The sequence below is a fragment of the Erinaceus europaeus genome, chromosome 7, assembly GCF_950295315.1.
Source record: "Erinaceus europaeus chromosome 7, mEriEur2.1, whole genome shotgun sequence".
NCBI lineage: Eukaryota > Metazoa > Chordata > Mammalia > Eulipotyphla > Erinaceidae > Erinaceus > Erinaceus europaeus.
Window position 1 is genome coordinate 34261541 of NC_080168.1, and position 26532 is coordinate 34288072.

At 41.9% G+C, this 26532-nt stretch overlaps 1 protein-coding gene across 4 annotated transcripts in view; it reads right to left on the reverse strand.

Annotated features, from left to right (window-relative positions):
- LOC103121601 (aldehyde oxidase) overlaps positions 1 to 26532 on the reverse strand; it is a 108818-nt gene that overhangs the window by 9455 nt on the left and 72831 nt on the right. For 2 of the 4 annotated variants that reach the window (XR_009550667.1, XM_007532126.3), the window contains exons 24-30: positions 26279 to 26365; positions 25230 to 25421; positions 22220 to 22447; positions 7475 to 7570; positions 4216 to 4344; positions 3476 to 3550; positions 1084 to 1136 (exon numbers count right to left, since the gene is read on the reverse strand). Coding sequence is in view for 3 of the 4 variants with exons in the window: in XM_007532126.3 (XP_007532188.1) it covers positions 1084 to 1136; positions 3476 to 3550; positions 4216 to 4344; positions 7475 to 7570; positions 22220 to 22447; positions 25230 to 25421; positions 26279 to 26365 (860 nt within the window). In the remaining variant the exon portion in view is untranslated. Of the gene's footprint in view, positions 1 to 1083; positions 1137 to 2093; positions 2142 to 3234; positions 3363 to 3475; positions 3551 to 4215; positions 4345 to 7474; positions 7571 to 22219; positions 22448 to 25229; positions 25422 to 26278; positions 26366 to 26532 lie in introns of those variants that run through there. The other 2 variants (XM_060194175.1, XM_060194173.1) reach the window with 2 other exon arrangements.

The following is a 26532-nucleotide window of genomic DNA, read 5'->3' on the forward strand; positions in this document are numbered from 1 at the left end:
GTTATGAATTCAAGTCTCCTAATTACAAGCCCATTAGAAGCTGTACACAATCTGTATGCACAGCAGACCAAAGAAGTTCACTTGTATAATGATGTGTCAGCACATAATGCCTGCAACAAATCTGTTGAATAAATATCTACTTCTTATTCACTTTGTTTTATCTGATGAAAGAAAAAAACACACCCAGCTGCTCCTTACCAATTATTCCTTATCCCTAGAAGTTAGGGACTGTCTGCACAATTATTTTTGTCTTTGTCTATTGTCTTTGGCTAGTATTGGATCACACAACCCCAGTATCATCAGATTTGAGGGATTCAGTCTGCATTTTACACCACACACTGTTTTCTGGTCTATAGGTGACTATTGGTTTCTTTCTGATTCCATGATTCTGTTTTCTACATGAGGAATAAGGTCCCTTGGTTTTTTTGTTCCTTGCTGCTATTCTGCCCTCCATGGCTTGGAAGGTTCCCTGCATGTCTTTAAGGACTTGGAATGAAAGCTACTACAAAAGAGAATTATGAGCCAACAGCTTGCTAGGACTTTGCATCCTTCTCTCCTCTGCTACCCCAGCCATTCAATGGAGGTGGCATTTAGTTCCTAAGTCAGTTACTCCTAAGTCAGTCCTGATGGATTTCACCTGAAAATAGTTTGATAAATTGTGTTCCAATGCAAATGAATTTTAGTTCCACATCTTGTCAGCATATGGTTATCGACAAATTTCTTAGTTTGGGGCAATCTAGGAAATGTGAAATAATTCTTTCTCTATTTTGTCTTTAATTTATATACAGTTGCCTCCCAGAGGGATAGACAGTGTATTCAACAGAGTCCAACGCTGTGGTGAGGTCCAAGCATTAACCCGAGGGGACCCTTTAGTGCTCACTAGTATCAGAAGCAATTCAGCTGGGTTTTATTCACATGTCTAAATGAGCCTCTCTGAACTATTGGTTGAGTATTTCTAATAACAGTGGGTTAATAGAAGGCACAGCATCAACTTCCAGCAAAATTGCAAACAGAAGTGATACTCTTCCTCAGGATAGCAACTGCTGCTGGTTTTCATATTGTGTGATTGAAAGGACTATTTACCTGAAGTATCCAGTGGCGGAAAGACTGATGCTTTCATTAAAAGCAGCTTGAGCCTGCGAAGGAAGAGGACCAGAGGATGCATCGAGGGTGTTTGAAACATCTCTTGAGACTTGGATTTTAATTTTACAATGTGTTAAATAAAGCAAAGATCAGGATTCATTTATTCCTTTCACCGTTCTCTATCTCCCCAGGCATTTGTGGTCACTTCCTGTGGCAACACCATTTAGCCAATGCTTCCGAGCATAACGAATGACAGTCATGATCAGTTAAATGTACAGGCAGGAATATCTGGGCAAATGCATGTTCTGTTTATGGGGACATCCACTCACTAACCGGGGAAGGTTTAGCCTATTAATATGGAACATATGGAACTGGGTGCTTGGAGGTTGCTGGGTTCTCAGTTCCCCACAGGAGGTTTGATTTGAATATCAAGTTATCCATGTGAGTCTTGGGGGGGGGGATAGTTTTGCTGACATTAACACCAAAAATTCTCCTGACTCTGCAGTACTCACATTGACTAATACAGTGAAAAATAGAGGGGTGGTTGGGGCTGGTTGGCAACACGCCAGGTTGAACACACATGTTACCATGCAGAAGGACCTAGGTTCATGCCCTCCACTTCTCTCTTGTAGGAGAGACACTTCATGATTGGTGAAGCAGGTCTGTAGGTGTCTCTTTCTCTCTATCTCTTCCTTTCCTCTCAATGTTTCTCTTTCCTATCAAATAAAGTAGGAAAAAAGTGTAAGACAATTTAAATAAAAATAGAAGTGGGGTTCAACTCCCTAAGTCTGAGAAGAAAAAGGTGAGAAGTGACACAATTACAGAATGAAGTGGGCTGGACAACAGCATTCACAGAGGTAGAGGACTGAGTTTCTGAGCACTTTCTCAATAGCTTTTTCTACTCAGACTCTCTCAGGTGTCACAGAGCAGAGGGCAGAAATAAGTATGCCCAGAAATGACCGAGAAGTTCCATAAACATGACTTACAGAACCAGTCCTAGGTGAAGTAGGACTCTCCAAGTGCCATTTCCCCCAGATTGATGTTCTTCATGGGCCCTTCTGGGACAGTCAGCATAGTACATTGTCCCAGTCTCAACATCCCACCCTACAACACTTAACTATTCTCTGACCCAATACTTAGAAATTTTACTAGTTGGCTTTAGGGTGGGTATCTTCTAACTAGATTACAGGTGGGTCAAAGGAGGCAGTTCTTCTCATTCTAACCGATCCATACTACTAGTTGAAAACATACATTCAGTGGTTCAGTCTGCTCTGTCTAATCCAGTGTTCATGTGATTTTCACTTTTATTGAAAGAAGTTAGTGTCTTTTTCATTTAGGAATAGTAAAACATGAAGAAGGCTGGACAGCGGTGCACATGATTAAGTGCACATAGTACTAAGCACAAGAAATCTGCACAAGGATCCCGATTCAAGCCCCCAGCTCCCCACATGCAGGGACGTTGCTTCACAAGAGGTGAAGCAGGTCTGCAAGTGTCTGTCTTTCTCTCTTCCTTTCCATCTCCCCCTCCTCCCTCAATTTCTCTCTATCAAATAAAAATTGAAGGAAAAAACGCACACCAACCACCAGCAATTGGAGGCAAAAACCAAACAAAAACCACTATAGGGGCCAGGTAGTGTTACATCTGGTTAAGTGCACGTACTACAATGTGCAAAGACCCAGGTTCAAGCCCCCGGTCCCTACCTGCAGGGGGAAACATTCACAAGTGGTGAAGCAGGGTTGCAGGTGTCTCTCTATCTCTCTCCTCTATCCCCCTCCTCTCTATCTCCCCCTTCAGTTTCTCTGTCTTTATCCAATAATAAATAAATAAGACAAAATAAGATTAAAAATAATTTTACAAAAGCAGTATGAATTAAATCTTACTTAAACAAGAATTCTGTGTAAAAGAATAACCTTTTTTAAAAAAATTATTTATTTATTTTGCCTTTTGTTGCCTTTTTAATGTTGTTGTAGTTATTATTGTTGTTATTGATGTCGCTAGTTGTTGGATAGGACAGAGAGAAGTGGAGAGAGGAGGGGAAGACAGAGAGGGGGAGAGAAAGATATACACCTGCAGACCTGCTTCACTGCCTGTGGAGCAACTCCCCTGCAGGTGGGGAGCCAGGGGCTCGAACCGGGATCCTTCTGCTGGTCCTTGTGCTTTGCGCCACGTGTGCTTAACCTGCTGCACTACTGCCAGACTCCCAAGAATCACCTTTCTAACAGGGAGTTTGCCCAAAGTCTGCACTGAGATCGGATTTCCATGTGTTGAGCCAAAGGACCTGTAGACCTGTAATATGATAGAACCTTCTGATACTGGAGTCACACACCTCCTCCTCACCTTCCCCTCCCTTTGTTTTCCTAACAAAAAGTCCATAAAAACAATAGTTCTTACCCAGTCCTCCCAAGTGCCTTGAGGATTCTTGCTGATGATGGGTTCAAGGCGCTTCAGCAGAGTTTGACAAGCATTCTAGGGATGATTTTGCTTGAATTAAAAGTATGATCATAATTTGTGCACACCAATTTCAAAATCACACAATATGTGCTGTTCACAGACTTTACTTAAGAGCCCCACAGAGGAAATAAAGAGACCAGATCTTTAAGAAGGTGATGGTGAAGAGTGACGAGTGAGCCAGAATTAAAGATAAAGCACCCTGGTAAGCCAGGTCCAGAGGTGAGGGCTTCACCAGAAAAACTACTGGTAGACTACCAGTCAGTGCTTTAAACATAGTGTGTTCAGACTGGCTCTATAAGAAAACTCATTCCAACGGTATGAAACCAGAGTGAAGGGAAATGAAATAGCCTCAAGACAGAAGCTTGGGATGGCCAAGGCAACCAGTGTGAGCCTGGGTGACCAGAGCCTGGAACTAGAAAACAAGAAAGAGGCCCATTTTGAGAAGAATTGCAATAACTGCTGGCCATAGGCCTATGAGAATCAAGGATGGCTGGGAGGTGGCATTCCCAGCATGGGAGAGAGACCTGGAAAGGGTCTGAGACCTGGAGAGGATCCAGCAGGTGTGGGAAGGAGGTAACAACTGGATTAATTGTTGACATTTTCTGAGTTCCCTCCATAGAGCTGTGACGATGTCGGCCTTAATGGGGTACATGATTTGGGTGCATGGCAATGACTTTTACCTTGACTGCTAACCCATTGAGATCTGCCACCACGGAACCCCCGGATGCATTCGTATTAGGAATGGTTTCTGTGCTAGTTCCACGCAGATGGACATTGGACATCGGCATCCTTAGTTCACGGCTGACCACCTGTATTTCAGAACAGTGTTTCTTTTCAGAGAGTTTGACAAGACCTTGAAGCTTTTGCATGCTTGCATGGTAGCACATGTGTGAGACCTTCATGCAACAGGGACAGATAATAAAACCATGAGTTCTCCAGCTACAGATGTTTCCCTGTTCTCTCTTCTCTCTCTCTCTCTCTCTCCCCCTTATTACTGAGGCTTTACCACTCCAAAATGACTTTTACAGAGAGAGAGAGAGAGAGAAAGAACATAGCACCAAAGCTTTCTCTAATGCAGAGGGGACCGAACTTGAACCTGGGTCACCCACATAGCAAAATAGCCCAACTATCCAAATAAGCTATTTTGCTAGCCCCCAAATGTTTCTTTTATGTATGTATTTATTTATTTATTTTGTATAGAGACAGAGAGAAATTGAGAGGGAGAGGGGAGATAGGCACCTGCAGCCCTGCTTTACCACTTGTGAAAATTACCCCTGCAGGTGGGGACCAGGGGCTTGAACCTGGGTCCTTGTACACTGTAATGTGAGCCCTCAAGTGCACCACTACCTGGCCCCTTCAAATATTTCTCTTTTCAAAAATTAATTAGTTAATTAAAGCTGTAGCTGGTCTGGATTCCAAGCCCTGAATACAACTTTCACTTTGATTTTTCCAAGAACAATGAAGAGGAGGTGAAGATCCAAGCCAAGGGAGGGAGAAATGCTGAAATGTCTTTAGATAATGAAACTGATACGCTTGGGGCCTCTCCTCACACTCCAGGCTTAATCTGCTAGCGGTGGCTGCAACCGCACCCCTGGAGATGCTCAGGAACAGCGTGCTTCTTGTGAGAGAGGGCAATGATGAGGGAAAACAGCAGCACTAAGATGCCACCACTGAGGAGGGTGCCAGGCCCCTGACCCTTTGTTTTAGGAAACCAAAGAAGGTTTTTTTTTTCTTTCTGTAATGCAAAATCACATTAATTATGTCAGATAATTCAAGGTTCTCCTCTTTGCTGCAAAGCAGTAAGACTCAGTAGAGTTTTCCAAACAGCAATTAGAACACAGCCCTGCACATGGTGGGGTTTCAGAAGGCCATCCACACTAAGTGTGCAGGTTCAGAGAGTAAGGTCTCTGGTGGTCCACTAAGGAAATGACCCCCATGAAGGGAAAGGTCTGACCAGATAATTCTCAGGGGCCTGGTGGCATGAAAGGAAATGCATATCCATCATCTCTCTGATCAGAAATACATGGATGTAAGGAATAAAGAAGTGCTATGATTCACCTACCTAAATTTTTTTTCCACCAAAGTTACTGGGACTCAGTACCTGCACCATTTTGCTATTCTTGGCAGCCATTTTTTTTTATCTGCCTCTTTCTTCCTTTTTTCTTTATTCCTTTTTTCCATTCTTTCTTTCTTTCTTCATTTCTTTCTTTCTCTTTCTTTTCACAGAAGTGAGAGACAGAGGAAGAAAGATACCTGCAGCACTTCTCAACCTGGGGGCTGGGGGCTAAAACTCAGGCCCTCTCACATAATAATATAATATATAATTATATAATATATATTGTATATGCATTCTGTCAGGTGAGTCCCACCCCAAATTGTCTAATTTTTAAAACATGAAATGTTATAGTATTGTAATGAGATGATTTTCCTGAGAAGCAATTTGGTAATATGCACCAAATTTGAGATATGCTCTGTGACTGTTAAGTACATTTCTGGGAATCTGTTTTAAGAAAATAATTATGGACATGATCATAGGCTTGTGCACAGAAGTATTCGTTGAAGTGTTGATAATTGAGTACGGTTAACATTTTTTAAATTTTTACTTTGTTTTGCCTTTGGATAGAGGCAGTGTGGAGGGAGGGAGGGAGGAAAGGAGGGAGGGAGGGAGGGAGAGAGAGAGAGACTATAACACCGAAGCTTCCTTCAATGTAATACGGGCTGGGCTAGAACCTGGGTTTCAAAAATGGCAACGCAGGTGCCCTAATCCAGTGAACTATTTCACTGGCCCTGGTTAGGTAAGTTATATATACAACAACAAGCAAAATTTTAAAATCAGAACTGCAAAGAATTTTTGTTGACGGGAGGAAGTGCTCACTTTACATGGTGAAAAAAAAACTTAAAAAATCATATAAACATCTTATGCATATACAAACTATTGTATTTACTGTCGAATATAAAACATTAATCTCCCAATAAAGAAATTTTTTAAATTATATAAACATCATATTGTCATTTTCATTGTTTAAGAAAATACAAAATCAAAAGCCCTCAAAACAATGACTATTACAGGGCTGGTTAAGCACACATGTTACAATGCGTCAAGACTCAAGTTCGAGCCCCCAGTCTCCACTTGCAGGGGGAAAGCTTCACGAATAGTGATGCAGGGCTGCAGGTGCCTCTTTGTCTCTTTCCCCCTTCCTTCTTGATTTCTGACTGTCTGTCTATATCCAATAAATATATAAAGATAATAATAATAAAACAATGACTATTACAAGGTGGTGAACTTCTGATTGATTTTGATCAGAAAATTATTTGTCTCTATCCAATAAATAAGTAAAGATAATAATAAACAATGACTATTACAAGGTGGTGAACTGTGTAGGATCTTTAAACTATTTTTCTTTTTCTTTCCTCTTCCAGTTTTTATTTTGTCATTACTGGGACTTCATTGCTCTGAGTCAGCATTTTCAGATGGAAAAAGAGAGACAGAAGGAGAGAGAGAAATACACATAGCACTGAGACTTTTTCGAGCACAGTGGAGGCTGGGCTCGAATCTGGGCCACATATGATTAAATACATCAAGTGAGGGTTCTAAAAATGATGGACCACATCAAAATTTGCAATATGTTTACATCTAGCAAAGGATAAAAAACCTACCTTGTCATTTTCTTCTAGAGCCAAAGAGAAATAGCAAATAACCCCACAAACTTCTTTAGCAATAAGGTGACCTGAGACTCCCCGGTCACATTCTTCCAGGAGGCTCAGTCACCAAAATGGCTTGTTTTCTGAATTTCTGATAACAGTTCAATGGCTCAAGATTCAAACCTCCTTTTACCTTTTTTTTCTCCTCGGAACAGAAAATGTACGTTCATAGGTTCTCCCTCATAGGCATGCCTACGAGATTACACATGCACCTTAGTCTAATATTTACATTCCTACCTGAATCATTTTAGTGTGGACCCCTTGCCCCATTTCAATCCCACCATGAGTCACCAGCACAGAGCCATCCAGGTAAACATGAATCAGGGCAGCGGCCTAAGAGGAAGAACAGAAGATGAAAACAGTAATCATAATGTGTTTTTACTGATGTTCTCACAGGTCATGTGAATTAAAATATCTCCCCTGGAAGTCAATTCCTCATTTCCACTTTGTACTCAAATATACACAGATACTTCTCTCTCCCTAAAAGCACTGAGCAGAGACAGGGCAAGGTAGGGGTAAGGAAAGACTGGCCCCCACCCCTGGCCCCCTACTCCCAAAGGCCAGTATGTTACCATGTGTCACTGGATGGCTTAGCATCTATGACAGACTGCATCTGCTCTCTTTTTTTTAAATGATATTTTTAGATTTTTTATTATCTTTATTTATTGGATACAGACAGAGAGAAATTGAGAGGAGAGGGGAAATAAAGAGGGAGAGAGACAGAAAGACACCTGCAGCCCTGCTTCACCACCCACAAAGTTTCCTCCTGCAGGTGGGAAGCAGGGGCTTGAATGTGAATCCTTGCGCATAGCAATATGTGTGTTTAACCAGGTGTGCCACCACCTGGCCCCCTATGCTAAGTGACTATTTCCTCACTGGGACCTGTGAGTATACTGTGAGATGCCTTCACAGATTCTTCAATTTAGGGTGTGTGTGTGTTTTCTTTTCCAAGGGGGACAATTTTATCTATTTGATTTATTTTACCACTAGGGTTTCTTGTTTGTTTTGTTTTGCTGAGCCAGCATGGCCATACTGCTTCCTGCAGACGAGTAAGAGGGAGAGAGTCACCACAGCACTGTCCCACCATTCAAGAAGCTTCCCCTGTGCTTGGTGCTCCTGTGAGGTGGTAAGGGGCTCTTAACCATTGCCCTCTCAAATGGGGAAGCATGTATTCTACCAAGTGAATTATCTCCTGGCTCCTGGGGGGGGGCAGTTTTGAAGTAAAAAGTTGACATCACTAGAAATTCAAATAAGATGGAACTGATAAACTTTTTTGTTTTGCCACCAGGGTTATTGATGGGGCTTGGTGTCGGCACTACTAATCCACTGCTCTCTGCCACCTTTTTTCCCATTTTTCTTCTTTCTATTTTTATTTGATATGACAGAGAGAAAGTGAGAGAGGAGGGGGAGGTAGTGAGAGATAAAGACAGACACCTGCAGACCAGCTTCACCACTCAGGAAGCATTCCCTCTGCAGATGAGGAGCAGGGGCTTGAACCCAGATCCTTAAACTTGGTGATAGATGCACTTAACCAGGAACGCCACTGCCTGGCCCCAACCTTTTTTTTTTTTTTTCCTTTGCTATAAAATGAGCTAAGTGAACTTTCTAAGTTACCCTAACAGAGAATTCTAGAACTTTAGCTGGGAAGGAACTTAGAACTTAACCTTATTTATACCACCCCATGAAGGGATCTGAAGATACAAAGTACCGACAGAGAACTAAAGGCTGCAATGATCAGAAATATTCAAGCCTTTAAGCTACACATGTTTTAGAGTGAACAGGAAGGTACCTTCTTGCTACAAAACAGCCTGTGCTAAATTAGGGGATATGGAGATGTCCTAGCGGGCTGCAGAAGACCAAGAAAGCTTCTTCTGTTTGCACCGCCGGTATAATGACAACATTCCCACACACAGTCCTGGAGAAGACGTTTCTAAGGTTTCACTGGCAAATGGCAACCTCAGTTTTGGCCTGGGCCTATCAAAAAAGTTCTGTCATCTGGGATAGATTGTATAATAGTTATGCAAAGAGATTATCATGCCTTGGGCTCCCAAGTCCCAGGTTCAAACCCCTGCACCACCATAAACCAGAATTGATCAGTGCCCTGGTTAAAAAAAAAAATCTACATTTCTGTGCACAGTGATATATTTATTTTGATTTCATAGGGTCTTCAGAAAACTTGATAACATGCTAATTCCCACCTAATGAAGCTCAAATTTCTATGAGTCTGCTCATCAGTAGCTGTCAATAGAATGGCATGTCGGTCTCTAGAGATGCCCAAGAGAGGACTATATTCCAATACAGATTCCCTACCTGCTAGAATACACTTCATAGCTCTTCTGTCTTCTCTCCTCTCTCCCTTCCCCCATATCTCCTCCCCTCCCCTCTTCCCTCCCTTCTCCCCTCTCTTCCACTCTCTACTCCTCTCCTCCCTTCTCCCCTCTCTTCTCTCCCCTCCCTTCTCTTCCCCCTTCCCTTCCCCCCGTCCTCTCCTCTCCTCTTCCTGGTCAATTAGGAATATCAAAGGAGATCACCTGAGATAGCAACAAGACAGGTCTAGAACAACTTTAGGAACCCACCAAATCACCAGTGAGTGCAAACAAATGTGGCTCGTGGACAGAGAGGAGCGTAAGGAGAGATTCCTGGGGCTAAAGCCCATATCTACCCCCATATCTACTGGTAACAGTCCAGCAGTTTACGGGTTGAGGAGCCACCTCCAGTATGTTTTACCAGCAAAAAGACTGCTGTAGGTAGAGGACCTGCCTAAAACTAACCAAGTGTAACTGTGAGTCTTTCTTGATACTGCCCTCGGAGGCTGGAGCAGCAGGGAGGAGGCCCTGTGCTGACATGGGGGGCGCAGGGAACTGGCCAGAAAACTTAGGAGAATATCTATACTCCAGTGGTCTAGAGGTGGAGCTGTATAGTAGAAGTCTTTCCATATTGTTCTCCTGATGAGAACACGGTGAATAATTGCTGCAGAATCCACACATACTATAAAACGGTACTTGTATAGAAAGTCACAGGGCCCAGCAGTGCTGCCCACCTGGCATCTGGCAGAGCAGCTGAATTGAGCCCAGGGCTTTGGACCCTTGGGGCATGGGAGTCTCTGTGCATAACCACTGTGCTATCTCTCCCCCCAGCCTGATTTATCTCTTGGTCAGAAGTGAGTGATTAAGCTAAAAAGCCTGCTTGCAAAATATACTTCATAGTTTCTTTATGCTATCCATAGGTGCACAGTGCCCTATCAAGTGTCTGAGTGGGAAACAACCACTCCACATAAGCTGCTTGGCAGTAAAGAAGAACTCCGCCTACCTGTTCAGCAGGTATGAACTAGTTAGTGACATGCTGCAGCATTTTTTTTTTATCTCCAAGGTTATCGTTGGTGCCTGGTGCCTGTACTATGAATCCAAGGCTCATGTGGACATTTTTTTTTTAATTTTTGATTTTTTATAGGACAGAGAGATATTGAGAGAGGAGAGGAAAATAGAGAGGAGGAGAGAAAGATAGACACCTACAGACCTGCTTCACTGCTTGTGAAGCGACTCCCTACAGGTGGGGAGCTGGGGGCTCAAACCGGGATCCTTACACCGGTCTTTAGGCTTCATACTATATGTGCACCACTGTCTGGTCCCTGAATAATTCTTCTTCTTTTTTAAGTATTTATTCTTTTTTGTTGACCTTGTTGTTTTATTGTTGTAGTTATTATTGTTGTTGTCATTAATGGATAGGACAGAGAGAAATGGAGAGATGAGGGGAAGACTGCCGGGAGCCAAAACCTTAGCTAAGTCTCTCACATAACCGGTGAGCAGACATTCTGATCATTGGAACTGAGATTACCATCTAACTGTTTGGAAAGTTGTTCACCCACCTCCCTCCCCCCACTACCTTAGCAGAACTTCCTCATGGTGTGTGCTTAAAATGCGGCTGCAAAATAAAATTTTCAGAGCTTGATCAGAAACCTGTCTTGCTTTCGTTCTTCGTGTCTCTTGTCCCCTCCATTCTCTCGCCCCCTACCCTAGGTTTCCATCAATAACCCCTCAGGCCGGGGCACCTGGCACCCGACGTGGGACCTTTTTGGGTCTGGGGTCCGAGAGAACGTCGCTCCCCGATGGTTGACCAAGGAGCATAGGACCGCCACTTCAGAGAAGGAGTGAGTGAAGGTTCGCATTGGATCGCCGCTCTAGCCCAGAGTGAGTGAAGATCTGTGTGGTGATCGCCGCAGATTCGCCCGTCTGTGAGATTGATCCATTTTGAGGTAAGAAAGAGCGACGCAATTATGGGACAAGCATTGAGTAAACATGATTTGTTGCTTAAGGGCCTCAAAGAGTCCCTCAAGACATGAGGAGTAAGGGTTAAGAAAAAGGATCTCAAGAAGTTTTTTTTATTTTGTGAGTGATGTTTATCCATGGTTCCCCTTAGAAGGGATTATTGATGAAAAAAGATGGGCTAGAGTAGGAAACTGTTTAAGAGAGTTTTATGAGACTTTTGGTCCAGAAAAGGTTCCAGTCCAGGCTTTTTATTATTGGAATTTAGTAAATGATATACTCAAAGTCCATAAACATTGTCCTGATGTACAGGGAGTCATGAGAGAGGGAGAAAAAGTCTTACAATGACACTCCCGGCCACCTTCTGTTTGTGAGTCTGTCTCTATTCCCATGCCTAATTCAGGAGACCCCACCCCTGAGGCTGCCAAGATCAAAACGGCTCCTGCTAAGACCCCTCCTGTTAAGATTTACCCCTCTTTGACAACCTTAAGACCCCCTGCCAAAGATGGGCCTAATGATAGTCTTTCTCCTAAAGAGGCCTTATCCCTTGATGAAGAGATGGCCAAATATCATAGTCCTGACCGGCCACCGCTAGGCTCTTCTTTGTCCAGACCGCCTCCCTATGCCACCACCCCTCCATTTTGTGCTCCGGTCCTCGACTTGGCCGACACCACCAAGGCTAAAACTCAACTAGCACAAAAAAAAGCTTCCCTTAGAAAATTAGTAGAAGAAAAACAAGACCATTTACAATTAGTTAAAGAACTGTGGGCTCTTGATTTGGCATTATCTTAAAACTAGCCAGCAAAAAAAAAAAAAAAAAAGATCCAGGTTTTTCCCTCTGGCTACCACCAGAGCTCTCAGAAAGTGTTAAACCAGTTCTGAGTGAGATCTTATCTGGCTAGCAAGCTATTCTCTAAAGAAAAAAGAAATCAATCAAACAAGACATTCTCTCTAACTTAAAAACTATTAATCAGAGAACCAGCACACACTTTTGATAGAAATTTAATGAACTATTTCTTTAAAACTGTAAAATGTACCTTAGCCCAGAAAAAGAATTTCAAAGATTTTTCTCTGCACGCAGTAAACTAAGCCCGTCTGTTCCATCCGTGCAGCCAATCACGGCACAGAGCTACTGCTCCACAGATTGGCAAAGACTGCAGTGAATCATTCCCTAGACACAAACGCCCCTCCTGGGGGGGGGGGGGGTAGAGAGTCTGTGAATTAGGAATCCAAAAACCAGAGCGGTTTTTCAAAGGGAAAATTTTTCTTTTCACCAAGAATGTCTGTTTTAAGTCTGTACCTTGTCTCCATTAATGTGTGTTAACCCCTAAGTAACTAAAGGTTGTTTTAAGTTTTAAATAAGATTTAGTTAAGCTAAATGTGGTTTTAAAGATCCCGACTCACAGAGTTGGCACACCTTTACCAGAGTAAAATTTAGGACAGTTTTGTCCTTCTGATAGCTAATATCAGCCTCAATTCATTAGTTAAAAGATTTTCTGAGATCTCTAGGCATGGTAAAATGCCCCTGCAGTCTCTCTCCCTCTTGTGAGAATTGTAAACCTTAACAGCACCCCAATACCAACTGCCTCTGTTTGTTAATTTGTTAATTCCATGCTTGAATTGGCTTTCTAGTAACCCAGTCAGTGTAGAGCAGTGGCCTTGCCAGGAAAAAAGGGTTAAATGTGGTATTCCTGGCCTGATAAAAATTTTTCATTTGGCAGATGTGATTCAACAAAATTATTTAGAGTAAAATGGTCATCTAAAAGAAATGTTAACAGTAAAAATTTATTTTGAACATTTCAGCTATGAGGTTTATCTTAGCTTTTTAAGTTACTATCCAAATCAAAGTGAAAGATCAATTAAGTTGTGTACCCACCCTTGTTCATAGCTGCCCAAAGGGTGTAATAGCTTTGTGATAAGCAAAGATCCTAACAAACAAAGTTTAACATTTTACTTAAAATTGTTTAAGTGATTTAAAAAAAAAAAAGTTTTTAAAATAGTTTCTCAACTAAACAGGCAAAACTGGCTTGGGTTGGTAAAAGATAACACAATGGTTATGTTAATTATTTACATTCCAGAGGCTTTTGCTCTGATAAATGAGGTTTAATTTAAATAAGATATGTAAAATAAATAAATAATTTTTTTCCAAATAAAACTTATCAAATAAATATGGGGCGGCCTAATATAGAGCTGTATAGATGTTTTAGCTAACCTTTTTACATTTTATTCAAGAAGTATGGCCCTGGTTTCCCTAAAAAAGAACTCTAGATATTAAAACATGAGAGACTAGGTAAAAAGTTAAGAGAGTTTTATGTCTGATATAGAAAAAAATGTTCCAGTTAAAACTTTTATTTTAAAACTTGTTAAGAGATTTTTGGATCTTACTCATGAGTTAGTTACTTTTGCTTTTACAGTGACTTACTCCTTCTAATAAAGTTGTTGCTGAGATAACTCCCCTATTAAAAAAAAACTACAAAAATTATTATCAAATAATTGGCTTTTGAGAGTACAGATTCTACATGTCAAACTTTAATCAGTTCTTTTAGAGAGTAAAAAAAAATTATCTGGTTTGTTTTAAGACACTGTCAGAGGTTTATTCTTGATAAATTAAGGTAATACATGGTGCTTCTGGTCTGATAGATTTGTTTTGGCAAATCCTGATTTAACAAAATTAGTACTTTGAACAATTAAGCTATGAGGTTTTATTTTAGCCTTTTAAGTTGCATATTAGAGTTCTAAAGAGCAAAATCTATTAAGAGTTTTATATCTATGCTTACTCATGATAGCTTTGTGATGAGTAAAGATCTTAGTAAACTAAGTTATAATAGTGTGCTTAAACTGTCTAATCAGTTTAAAATAATGCTAAAAAATGGTAAACATTTTATCATGTCAACACATTAGGTATTGACTTTCTATAACATACTGGTATATTTTAATAAAGAGCCTTCTAAAATCATATACAAAAACTCAAGCCAATTCTAACCATTAGGTCATCAATTAACTTGGTACAAGTTCTCTCCCTAAGTAAATAATTATAGGTACATCTGCACATGAAGAACTGACTGCTCATATGGTAAGATTTAAAACTAAACATTTTTCGTTTTTTATTTATGGGTGTGTGATGACTCCTAAAGTCACACACATCCTAAAATTTTTTCTCATTTTTTTACAAGCCTCTTAAAATTTTAATGCTTGACCTGCCATAGTGAGGGCACTTTACTGGCTCCTTCATTGTTTAATTAAGATCCTGCTATTCAGACTTTTAAGATTAATCCCCATTGATAAAAGCCAATGCTCTCTGGCAGATTGATGTAATTCACCTGCCCATGTTTAGTAAACAAAAACATTTTTTTTTTCTCAGTTGATACTTTTTCTAAATTTATGTGGGCTACAGCTCAAACAAGAAAAAGCTCAAAAACCTTAGGAGTCATATGCTCTATTTTGCTTCAATAGACATCCAATCCATGTATTTTTGTTTCCTTTAGAACATTAAAAGCTCAAAAAATAAATTAAAAAAGAAGGGGAATGCACCTTTAGTTGGCTAAAGAGTCAATGAAGTAATTATACTAAGCCTTTTTAATATTTACAAAAATTTGAATTGTCCATTTGTTATATCTCATTGACAAAGCCACCCACTCTCCCAGCCATAGAGACATATTCTTTTTCTTCTGTTTTTCAACACTGGATGTCCATGTTTTGTTTTCCTTTTATTATGGTGGATGACATTATTGCTCTTGCAAAATCCACAGAGTCCCTGTTGGCAAGTCCTTACCACAAAGGACGCCATGGCAGTATATAGTCCAGCTAACTTGACCAGCCTATCCAAGTCTTCTCTTTCTGCTAACCTACCACTGCTGACTTCATCCTTACATGTTTATTGACTGCTCACTTTTCTCAAAATATTCCTCATGTTCAAGGAACCTCACCTTGACTTCTAATGTGTATGCACCTCCTCTGTGTTTTGGTACAACACCACCCTATATTTTCATGTCAATTCTTCTCTACCTGGTCCTTGCCTCCTAGTTTTGCTTGTTCCACAGCTGACCCTCTATGAAGAAGAAAAATTTCATCAGCTGGCGCTGACCAGACCAGACGTGCTGTTTCTTCCCCTGGACATCACATCCACTGACTACTTCCCTTAGACTTGCTGGTGGCGCGCTAGGACACTTTGATGCCCCTTATGGGACCCCTGATTAGTATTTTGTTAATGATTACCTTGGGACCCTTTATTTTTAATAAGATTATTGGCTTTATAAAACAACAAATTGACTCCTTGGCATCGAAACCCTTACAAATATATTACCACAGACTTGATTTGGCTGACAGAGGCTTGGCTGAACCTGAGGGTGACAGACCTCTTTTAGGAGCTGCATAAAACTCTCAGACTTATGCATGCCAGCCTTGGCGTGGCATGGGCACCGGTAAGGGGTGCAAGGCAAAGCACTGCAGGGGGAGGACCCTATAGTCTGCCTCTGACTCCCCCGTGAAGCAAACCTGATTTGCATGGAGGTTGGTGTCAGTCATTAGAACTCTTCGCCGTGAGTTTTCCTCACCTTAGAAACAGTGGCTCTTCCTCCTCTCCCCAAAAAAGACACCAAGAGCCGTATAAGATGTGGGAACATCAGTTCTATATTTACCCCGCAGGAGAAATCAGGTCAATACTTCTCCCCTCTGGTTAATGCCTGATTATCTCTTGATAAGATTCCTAGCCTGATTATCTCTTGATAAGATTCCTAGCTTTTACCCTCAATTGCCGCCTCACTTAAATTGTAAAAAGGGAGGACATGCCGGGAGCCAAAACCTTAGCTAAGTCTCTCACATAACCGGTGAGCAGACATTCTGATCATTGGAACTGAGATTACCATCTAACTGTTTGGAAAGTTGTTCACCCACCTCCCTCCCCCCACTACCTTAGCAGAACTTCCTCATGGTGTGTGCTTAAAATGCGGCTGCAAAATAAAATTTTCAGAGCTTGATCAGAAACCTGTCTTGCTTTCGTTCTTCGTGTCTCTTGTCCCCTCCATTCTCTCGCCCCCTACCCTAGGTTTCCATCGATAACCCCGCAGGCCGGGGCAGAAGACAGAGAGGGGGAGAGAAAGAGAGACACCTGCAAACCTGCTTCACCGCCTGTGAAGTGACTCCCCTGCAGGTGGGGAGCTGGGAGCTCAAACCAGGATCCTTGTGCTTTGTACCACCTGTGCTTAATGCGCTATGCTACCACCCGACTCCCTCTTCTTCTTTTTTAAATTTTTATTTATTTAATGGATAGAGATAGCCAGAAATTGAAAGGGAAGAGGGATATAGAGAAGAAGAGAGACAGAGAGACACCTGCAGCCCTGCTTCACCATTCACAAGGTTTTGCCTCTGCAGGTGGGGACAGCAGATTTGAACCTGGGTCCTTGAACACTGTAACATGTGCACTCAACCAGGTGGGCCACCACCTGGCCCCGAACTAGTGATATACTGGGGAAATGGGGACATACACGTGTCTTTTCTGAGGACAAAGGCACATATATTCATAGTCCAAAATAGAATGTGAGAACCTTGAGGAAGCTATCTTAGCCATGGTGATCACATGCAGGAGACCTGGATACATGCAGCAGAGTGTGTTTTGCTGTCTACTGGCATGTCACTACTGGAAACATTATTTTGTGTTCCTGGTTGCTCGTTCTCAAACAATGCACATAAGGAATAGCATACTCTACAAAGATTCCAGAGCTGGTAGTGCCTGGGGTGCACAGCAATGCCAAGTGATACTCATTGCATTGCCCTTTGCTAGAATGTGGGTCCTCTGGAAGTAAGGACCATGTACTAAGGCATCTTTTGAAATACAGCATAGCAAGTATCAATGAAAGTTTGATAAATAACTTTGCTATGGCTTAGCTATTTTATCCGTTTCTCAAACTTGAAGATCCTGTCTTTGACCTCCTGAGTTCTTGCATGCAATTTCGAAGTGGCCGCTGAGTGACATTCACAGTTGACATGTGTGACTGAGTCACCAGGAGAGGGGACTGTGTGCCTTCTGCATTGTGTGGCCCTGCTGGTAGCAGCAGTCTGCCCACGTCTCCAGGGCAGAGTTTCTATTAGAGGTAGCTGAGTGATTTGTCCTTTGTTCTGCTGCCATTCTTCCTGGGCCACTGAAAATGTCAAATTTGGTTCAGTTAAGTGGCACCACCGGATGGCTCATTGTTAGTACCACAAAGGATAGTTTCACAAAGCTTGATCTACAAAATCTGCACAACTGTAACATAGGAACAGATGGTTTTTCTAGAGGCTTGGGGGCTTAGGCTGTGAAACTTAAATCTTCAGGCAGTGATTCTGGGTAGGTATTGGAGAGGAATTTGCTTTAGAGGCTTCAGTATCTCAGCTGTTCAAACATCTGGGTTCATACTTGGTGCCAGTGGCCAGACCAAGGCACCAGAAATAAACATGTTAAATGGATACTCTGTGCCTTTCTGTGTTACTAGTCTCAGAAGTCAACAGAACCCAGGGGAGGCCTGTCTGATCCTCTCAGTTGGTGGAAGCACGAGGGCTGGAGTGAGGACACTCAGCTAGACCAGCCTGCCATCGGGGCCTTGTGCTGCCACCCCTCGCTAAATGTTCTCGGGCAAGGGAGCAGACCTCGAGATGGTCATCATGCTGTAATACCACTCAAACACAAACAGAAACAACAGTGAACTCATGTTGTCCACCTGTGAGAATGGCTCTCAAAGACAAGGAACAGCGAGAGTTAGACAAGGTGCAAGAAAGGAAGACGTGTACACGGCAAGTGGGAACACAGACCTCTACAACTACTATAAAAATCATTATGGAGAGTTGTCAAAAATTTAAAATAGGAATTATTGGGGGCTGGGTGGTGGTGCACTGGGTTAAGCACAGATAGTACGAAGTACAATGACCCCCTCAAGGATCCCAGTTTGAGCCCCCTGCTCCCTACCTGCAAGGGGGGGTCACTTCACAAGTGGTGAAGCAGGTTTGCAAGTATCTTTCTCTCTCCCTTTCTAGTTTCCCCTCCTTTCTCAATTTCTCTGTCCTATCCAAAAAATTTAAAAAATTACCACAGGATCAGTGGATTTGTAGTGTAGGTACCGAGCCCTAGCAATAACCTTGAAGGTAAAATAAAATAAAATAAAAATTCTATATAATTCATTTACCCTACCCATTTGGGTATGGACACATACCCAAAGACCATGCAAGCACTACTTTAAAATGACTTATGCATCCCTATGCTCCTGCCAACATTATTTTCAATAACAAGAGTTAAAAGCAACCTGGTATGTACAAATAATACACACTATAAGTCTCTGATCTAATCACAAACAACACAACTCAGTTTTAAAATATGAAATACAGCTATTTGCAATAACACAGGTGAAGCTAGAGTCCATATGCTGGTGAGATAACTTGAGAAAGACAAACACTATGTTATTTCACTCCTAAGTGATACATAGAGAAATAAATGCATGAACAAGATAGAACAAAGGATAAACTTGTAGACTGTAAAAGTTATCAGCAAGGAAGGGCAAAAGGGGGTGGGTGGATCTGGCAAAAGGAACCAATTATAAACTTGAAATCCCCATGAATGTTGTATATAATTCAATATTACTTCCAATGCTGCTGTGTGAATTAGACAACCACATAGAAAAACGAAACTAGACCACTTAGCACCACGGACCAAAGTTATCTCAAATTGGATCAAAGATCTGGATTAGTCCTGAAGCTATAAAGTGCATAGAAAACATATTGGTGAAAAACATTTTAGGACCTTGACACTAAAGATGTATTTGGAGACTTCACCCCATGGCCCAGAAACAAAAGTAAGATTGAACAAATGGGAATACATCAAACTGAGGAGCTTCTATACATCAAAAGGAAACTCCAAAAGGATAAACATGAAAACCAGCAAATGGGAAAAGATATCAGCACACTACACTTCAGACAAGCAGTTGATATCAAATATCTATAAAGAACTCATACAGCAATAACAAAAGAACAGCCCAATATAAAAGTGGGCAGAAGATATGAGTAGAAGGTTCTCTAAAGAAGAGATGCACATGGCCCACAGACATATGCATAAATGTTCAATTTACTCGTCATCAGAGAAATGAAAATTAAAACCACGCTGAGATTCCATCTTGCACCTGTGAGAATGGGCTCCATCAACAAAACAAGAGAAGGTCAGAGAGAAGGTTGGAGAGGATGTGGAGAGAGAGGAGCTCTACTGCACTGCTGGTGGAAGTGCAGACTGGTGCAACCACTCTGGAGAACAGCGTGGAGAATCCTTAAACAAGTACAGATGGAGATGCCATAGTACCCAATGATTCCACTGCTAGGCATTTACCCAAAAGATACAATAACACTGATTGGAAGGGATAAGTGCACCCCCATGTTCACAGCAATTCTATTCACAGTAGCAACAATTTAGAAAGAACCAAAATGCCTTTCAACAGATAACCTGATAAAAAAGCTATGGGACATATACTCAGTGGAGTGTTATTCAGCAGTAAGATAGATGATATTGTGTCCTTTGAGATAAAATGAGTACAACTGGAGATAATGCTTAGTAAAAGTTAAGTAAGAAGGTGAAGGACAACTACAGAATGGTTTCATTCATACACAGAATATAGAGAACACATGAATGTTAAAAAAAAAAAAAGAAAAAAAGGCAACCCATATTCTAAGACTGTGGGAGAACTATAGTGGTTGTCTAAGGGAGAGGGGTGAGGGGTGGGGACACAGACCTTTGGTGACAGGAGAGGTGAGAAACTATATTCCTAATGAAAAAGAAAGAAAGAAAGAAAGAAAGAAAGAAAGAAAGAAAGAAAGAAAGAAAGGAAGAAAGGAAGAAAGGAAGGAGGAAAGAAAGTAAGAAAGAAAGAAAGAAGAAAAAAGAAAGAAAGAAAGAAAGAAAGAAAAAAAAAAGAAAGAAAGAAAGAAAGAAAGAAAGAAAGAAAGAAAGAGAGAGAGAAAAAGAACTGAGAGGGACCAGGTGGTGGCACACCTGGTTGAGTGCACATGTTTCAGTGCACAAGGACCAGGGTTCAAGCCCCCGGTCCCCACCTGCAGAAGGAAAGCTTTGCAAGTGGTGAAGCAGGGCTGCAGGTGTCTCTCTTTCTCTCTCCCTCTCTATCTCCCCTACCCTCTTGATTTCTGACTGACTCTATCCAATAAATAAAAATAATAAAAAAATTAAAAAGAAAGAAAACTGAGAAATGTTATACATGTATCAACAATTGTATTATTGTAAAGCATTAATTTAAAAAGCAATGTTTCTTAGCCCTACCCCACTAGGGAAAGATAGAAACAAGCTGGCGGTATGGATTGACCTGCCAATGCCCAAATCCAGCAGAGAAGCAATTAAAGAAGCCAGACCTTCCACCTTTTATTCCAGGTCCAGTCCTCTCTTCCCCTCCAAGCCACACATAACCCTATTACTACATCCAAATATATTTCCCCTTTCTGTCCTCTATCTCTGGGTGCTGATGGAGCTGGAGTTCAGAGCCCTCTTATCGTCTTCATCCTATTATTTCTCTGCCCCCCACCCCCAGCCAACACACACACTGAGAGAGAGAGAGACAGAGAGAGGTGGAGGGAGAGGGAAAGAGAGAGAGAGATGTAAGAACATAGTTACGATACACAGGCATATGTATACATTAAAAACATAGGTCGTGGGAGCCGGGCGGTAGTGCAGCGGGTTAAGCACAGGTGGCACAAAGCACAAGGACCTGTGGAAGAATCCTGGTTTGAGCCCCCGGCTACCCACCTGCAGGGGCATCGCTTCACAAGCGGTGAAGCTGGTCTGCAGGTGTCTATCTTTCTCTCCCCCTCTGTGTTCCCTCCTCTCTCCATTTCTCTCTGTCCTGTCCAACAACAACAATAATTACAACAATAAAAAACAACAAGGGCAACAAAAGGGAAAAAATAAATATTAAAAAAAACATAGGTCATAGGCAATCAGGATGTTAAACTACAGGAACATATTCAGATTCTCCTCACAATTTCAATAGTTATGGAGTGACTGAACTAAAATTGTGGTTTTTAAAAATTACTTAAGTTACCATGCACAAGGACCCAGGTTTAAGCCACTGGTTCCCATCTGCAGGAGAGAAACTTTATGAGTAGTGAAGCAGGGCTGCAGTGTCTTTCTGTCTCTCTCTATATATCCCTCCCTCTTCTCAATTTCTATCCTATCAAATTAAAAAAAATAAGAAGAAGAAAGAAATGGCTGCTGGGAGTGGTAGAGTCATCATACAGAGACGGAACCCCAGCGATAACCCTGGTGGCAATAAAAGCAAACAAACAAACAAATCACAAAATGCCTCCAACTTTCTATTTCTATCTCACAGCCAGCAACACAGAATCATGGGGCTGTTGGTGGAGGGGTCTTGGTCACAGCAGTCCGACCATCTTACTTCATACCTGAGTGATCTGAGGCCTGGAGCGGGTTCAGTTAGCCAACTGATTACAGGGCTGGGAGAAGGCCCCAGTTCTGACCACCCTGGAAAATGCTTTTCACCAACCCTTGAGGTCTGGGTGCCTTGGACAAAGGATCTCTTTCTCACTCCCTCAAAAATAAAGCAAACATAAAAACAAACAAATACAAACAACAATAGTAAGCACCAACTAGCTTGACCAAGCACAATTTTGGTGAAAGTTAACAGGCTTTACAACCATGTAATGAGAGTTTTCTTCACACCTTTGATTTGCTTATGGAACTGACCTGACCAGCAGCGAGGGACAAAAGACCCACAGGAAACTTGAGGGGGACCACAGCCAGTCCTTTCTTCTTCCAGTAGTTCTCTGCATTGAACTTTTCCACAGCTGTTTTCCTCAGGGAGTAAGAAGACATGGCCAGGCATTCTTTCCAACACTGGATCAGATTCTCAGCATTAATCTCTTGTTTGTAAGGTGTCTGATCAATTTCCTTGTACATGTTTATTGTTCGAACCTATAAAAGAAAAAATATATATTAAAGGAGGGGAGAGGAACCCTATGACCTAGTCTCTTCCATCCACTGTTTTCCTAGTCCCACTATGTTCACACAATAAGATCCATACTGAGTTCTTACTCCTTAGCTCACATACTGACTTCTTACCCCTTAGCAAAGTCTTTGTCAGCACATGATGCCTTCTTCTTCCTTCCCTCAGTGCTTTTATCAAATATGATAGCACTTAAATGCTTCCTATGCTTTACTGCATTAAAAGTTTACAAGAAGTAATCCTTTGTTTATGTCATAGACAACTCAGCCTAGGCCAAGTAGTTGTGCTTTGTTTTGTTTTGCTTTCCTTGATTATTTGCTTGTTTTGCCAAAGCACTGCTCAGCTCTGGCCTATGGTGTTGCTGGGGATTGAACCTGGGAGTTCAACACCAACATTGCCTGTCATGGCATCTCCCCAGCCCTACTCCAGGTCTTTGTTAAGTCTACATTGTAAACTGTTATTTCTAGTTGTATTTGTGAATATTTGTTGAGAGGTAACTCTGAATTTGGATTTTAAGCAACATGCTTTGCATTATTCAACTGTTGTGGCAAGGTAGGACCACACACTTACAAAGAGGGAGACAAAAGTTTGTAAACAGAACTGATGATTAGATTGAAGAATGAATGAAAAAGATTCTATCCCAGAATGGATAATCTTTGTGTGAAATACTTCCTGAATTCTTTGAATTATTCATTAATACCCCCAGATGAGACCAAAAGGTGCAAAGTACTGAATGGCATTCCCCATTAAGAACACTCTCAGGGGGCCGGGCAGTAGCACAGTGGGTCAAGCTCAAGTGGCGCAAGGCGCAAGGACTGGCGCAGGGATCCCGGTTCGAGCCTCCACTCCCCACCTGCAGGGGAGTCGCTTCACAGGTAGTGAAGCAGGTCTACAGGTATCTCTCTTTTTCTCCCCGTCTCTGTCTTCCCCTCCTCTCTCCATTTCTCTCTGTCCTATCCAACAACAATGGCATCAATAACAATAATAATAATCACAACAACAATAATAACTACAACAACAACGACAAACAACAAGGGCAACAAAAGGGGAAAAATGGCCAGAGCAGTGGGTTCATAGTGCAGGCACCGAACCCCAGTGATAACCCTGGAGAAAGAAAAAAAAAACAGAAAAGAAAGGAAGAGGGTGTGGAAGGAAAGAGGGAAAATATTACTACTGGAAGTGCTAGATTTATCATGCTGGCACAAAGCCCCAGTGTATAGCGCTGGTGGTGAGAGAGAGATACGAGAGAAAAGAGAGAGAGATGAGAGAGAAAGAGAGGAAGAGAGAAGAAGGAGGAAGAGGAGGGGGAGGAGGGAAGAAGAAGAGGAAAAAGAAGGAGGAGAAGAGGAAGAAGAATGTAGGTGTGTTAGGGGTTCAGACTTTCCCAAGGACTACTGCAACGCAAGACAAAGGGAGGCATGGCACGGAAGAAGCTGCATGAGCAGCCAACAGAAAGGTCACTGACGCTTTCACCTGCTCTCACAGAAAGCCATGGAGTTCTGGAGTTGCTAACAGACACAGAACCCATAGACACTGTCCCTGAGTAGTGGCCACACCTGGTAAGCAGAGGACAGACAACCCACTGGGAGAAACCACTGTAACTCTCTGCCTCTCCTGCTTTCCCATATCTCAGCGGAAGGCACAGAGGACAGTATCTCCACTCCAGAATTCTAGGTGGAAAAGATACAGGGAAGGGAACAGAGCTTCATAAGGTATAAAGGTGGGGCTGAGCTCTTAAAAAATTTGAATGGAGATAATGTTAGTAACAACTGCAACTTTATGGCAGATGCCTGGGCATGAAGGCAGCAGAGGTAAAAATAATAATAAAATAAAATAAAAGGTTTGACAAAACTTGTTAGCAGCACTTTTTTAAAAATGCAGACTAGTTTTTAAAAAAGTATTATTTATTAATTTTAATGAGAGAGCTTATAGAGAGAAAGACACAGAAGAACTAGAGCACTGCTCAGCTTTGCCATATGGTGGTGCTGGGAATTGAACCTGGTGCCTTGGAGTCTCAGGCATGAAAGTCTTTTGCATAACCATTATGCTGTCTCCCCTGCCCAGCAGTAGTAGTTATATCTCCAGCCAAGAGTCTTCTCACTAAATAAGTTAGAATCCAATGTCCACTTGTCATATCTGATATCTCATTACCTTCTTCAGGAATTTTGAGGCAGATAAGGATCTTTGAATGTTGGGGTCCTAGTTCTATGTTAACTAGCTTGCTGATACCTTGGGCAAACTTTGGATTTCAAATTCCTCCACCACAATCACTGCCATATATATATATATATATATATATATATATATATATATATATCATATATGCAATGGTCGGAATTCTGTGCCACTGCCATCTTTCAGGACGAGGTCAGAAAGGCTGCTGAACTTCCTACGATGTACAGCTCAGCCCCCAGCAGGCTTATCCAGTCTAAAGTAGCAATAGGGCTGGGTTTGTGGTCTATATATGATTTATTATTGGATACAGACAAAGAAATTGTGAGGAGTGGGGAAGATTGAGAGGGAGAGAGAAACACAGTCAGCCCTACTTCACCACTCGTGAAGATTTCCTCCTGCAGGTGGGGTCCAGGGGCTTGAACCTGGGTCCTTGCACCTGTGATGTATGCACTTAATCAGGTGGGTCACTGCCTGCCCTCCCCCACCATCTCTACAATCCCTCTCTATAGGCGACCCCCCCACACACCGCCTTCAAAAGTCAACTCTCTTGTGTACATGGGAATCAGTTGGCATTACCTCCTCAGGAGACAAGCCACACCTGGCAGCAACTTCTGTGAGACAGGCCTCAGTGATCAGCCCTGACTGAGGAAAGCCAAAGCCACGCAGAGCTGTGTTGGACGGCAGGTTGGTTTTGCAGGCCCATCCCCGGCAGCGCAGGTTAGGGAACTTGTAAGCGTTCTCCATCTTCAGGATTCCGAGTTCAATTACCTGGGAGAAATCCAGAGCAGATGTCAACAACCCCCTTGCCTGTCCTCAGATCTCAGACCAGTCCAGGGATGACCCACACCCTCTCCAACACATCAAGTTGGTGAAAATAATGCCCATGTCCTAAATTCAATGCATTCTGATGTGGAATAATTTGCAATGATTTGAATAATTTTCCTTTTGAAGTCACTCCTTTTATCCCTATGTTTTGGAGCTAATGCATTTGTCTCAATTTTCAAATACTTTCAAAGACCTTGGAGGCATTCATAAAACCTGCACAGGGTCTTCAGAATGTAATGAATTTTTTAAAAAAGTCTGGAAAACAGAGAAAAATAATAATTTGGTATTTTATTGAAGGCATTGATTCTCAACCAAGGAACATTTTGCATCCCTCTCTCCTGGCGCATTTGGCAATCCCTGGAGACACTGCAATGGTCAGAATTCTGTGCCACTGCCATCTGCCAGGATGAGGTCAGAGAGGCTGCTATGATGTACAGCTCAGCCCCCAACAGGCTTATCTAGTCTAAAGTAGCAGTAGGGCTGAGTTTGTAGTCTAATAATTGTATTAGGGAAAGAGAGCTCCAAGTACTGGAAACAGGTCTCTCTCTCTCTCTCTCTCTCACACACACACTCACACACTCATACACACACACACACACACACACACACACACACACACACACACACACATCCAACATCTCTGGGTTCCCTCTGAGGGCTCTAGTAAGTAACTTGTGGCCATTCCTGTAGTAAGGGTCTTTCTGGTTTTATAATCAAATATTATTTACCTATTGAACTTTTTTTTAACTAAACACTTCTAGTTTTCCCCAGAATGTGAACTTGCTTCATAAAACACTTACAAATAATGACTCATCCAAGGTGGCACCACCATTGCTGTAATGCTCCATATCCAAGGCCAAGATTCTGCCATCATTCATGAAGCCAGCCTGGACAACAAAACAGAATTCTGGTGCTGGAGTGGAGGTGGGGGTGCTCTAATATTGTTACAAGTGAACCCTCTACATCCAGATGAAATAACTCATTGCCTCGAATCTGGAAACAGTTTCTTTTTATTTTTTATTTTAATTAAAATGTGATCATTTTAGTATTCTTG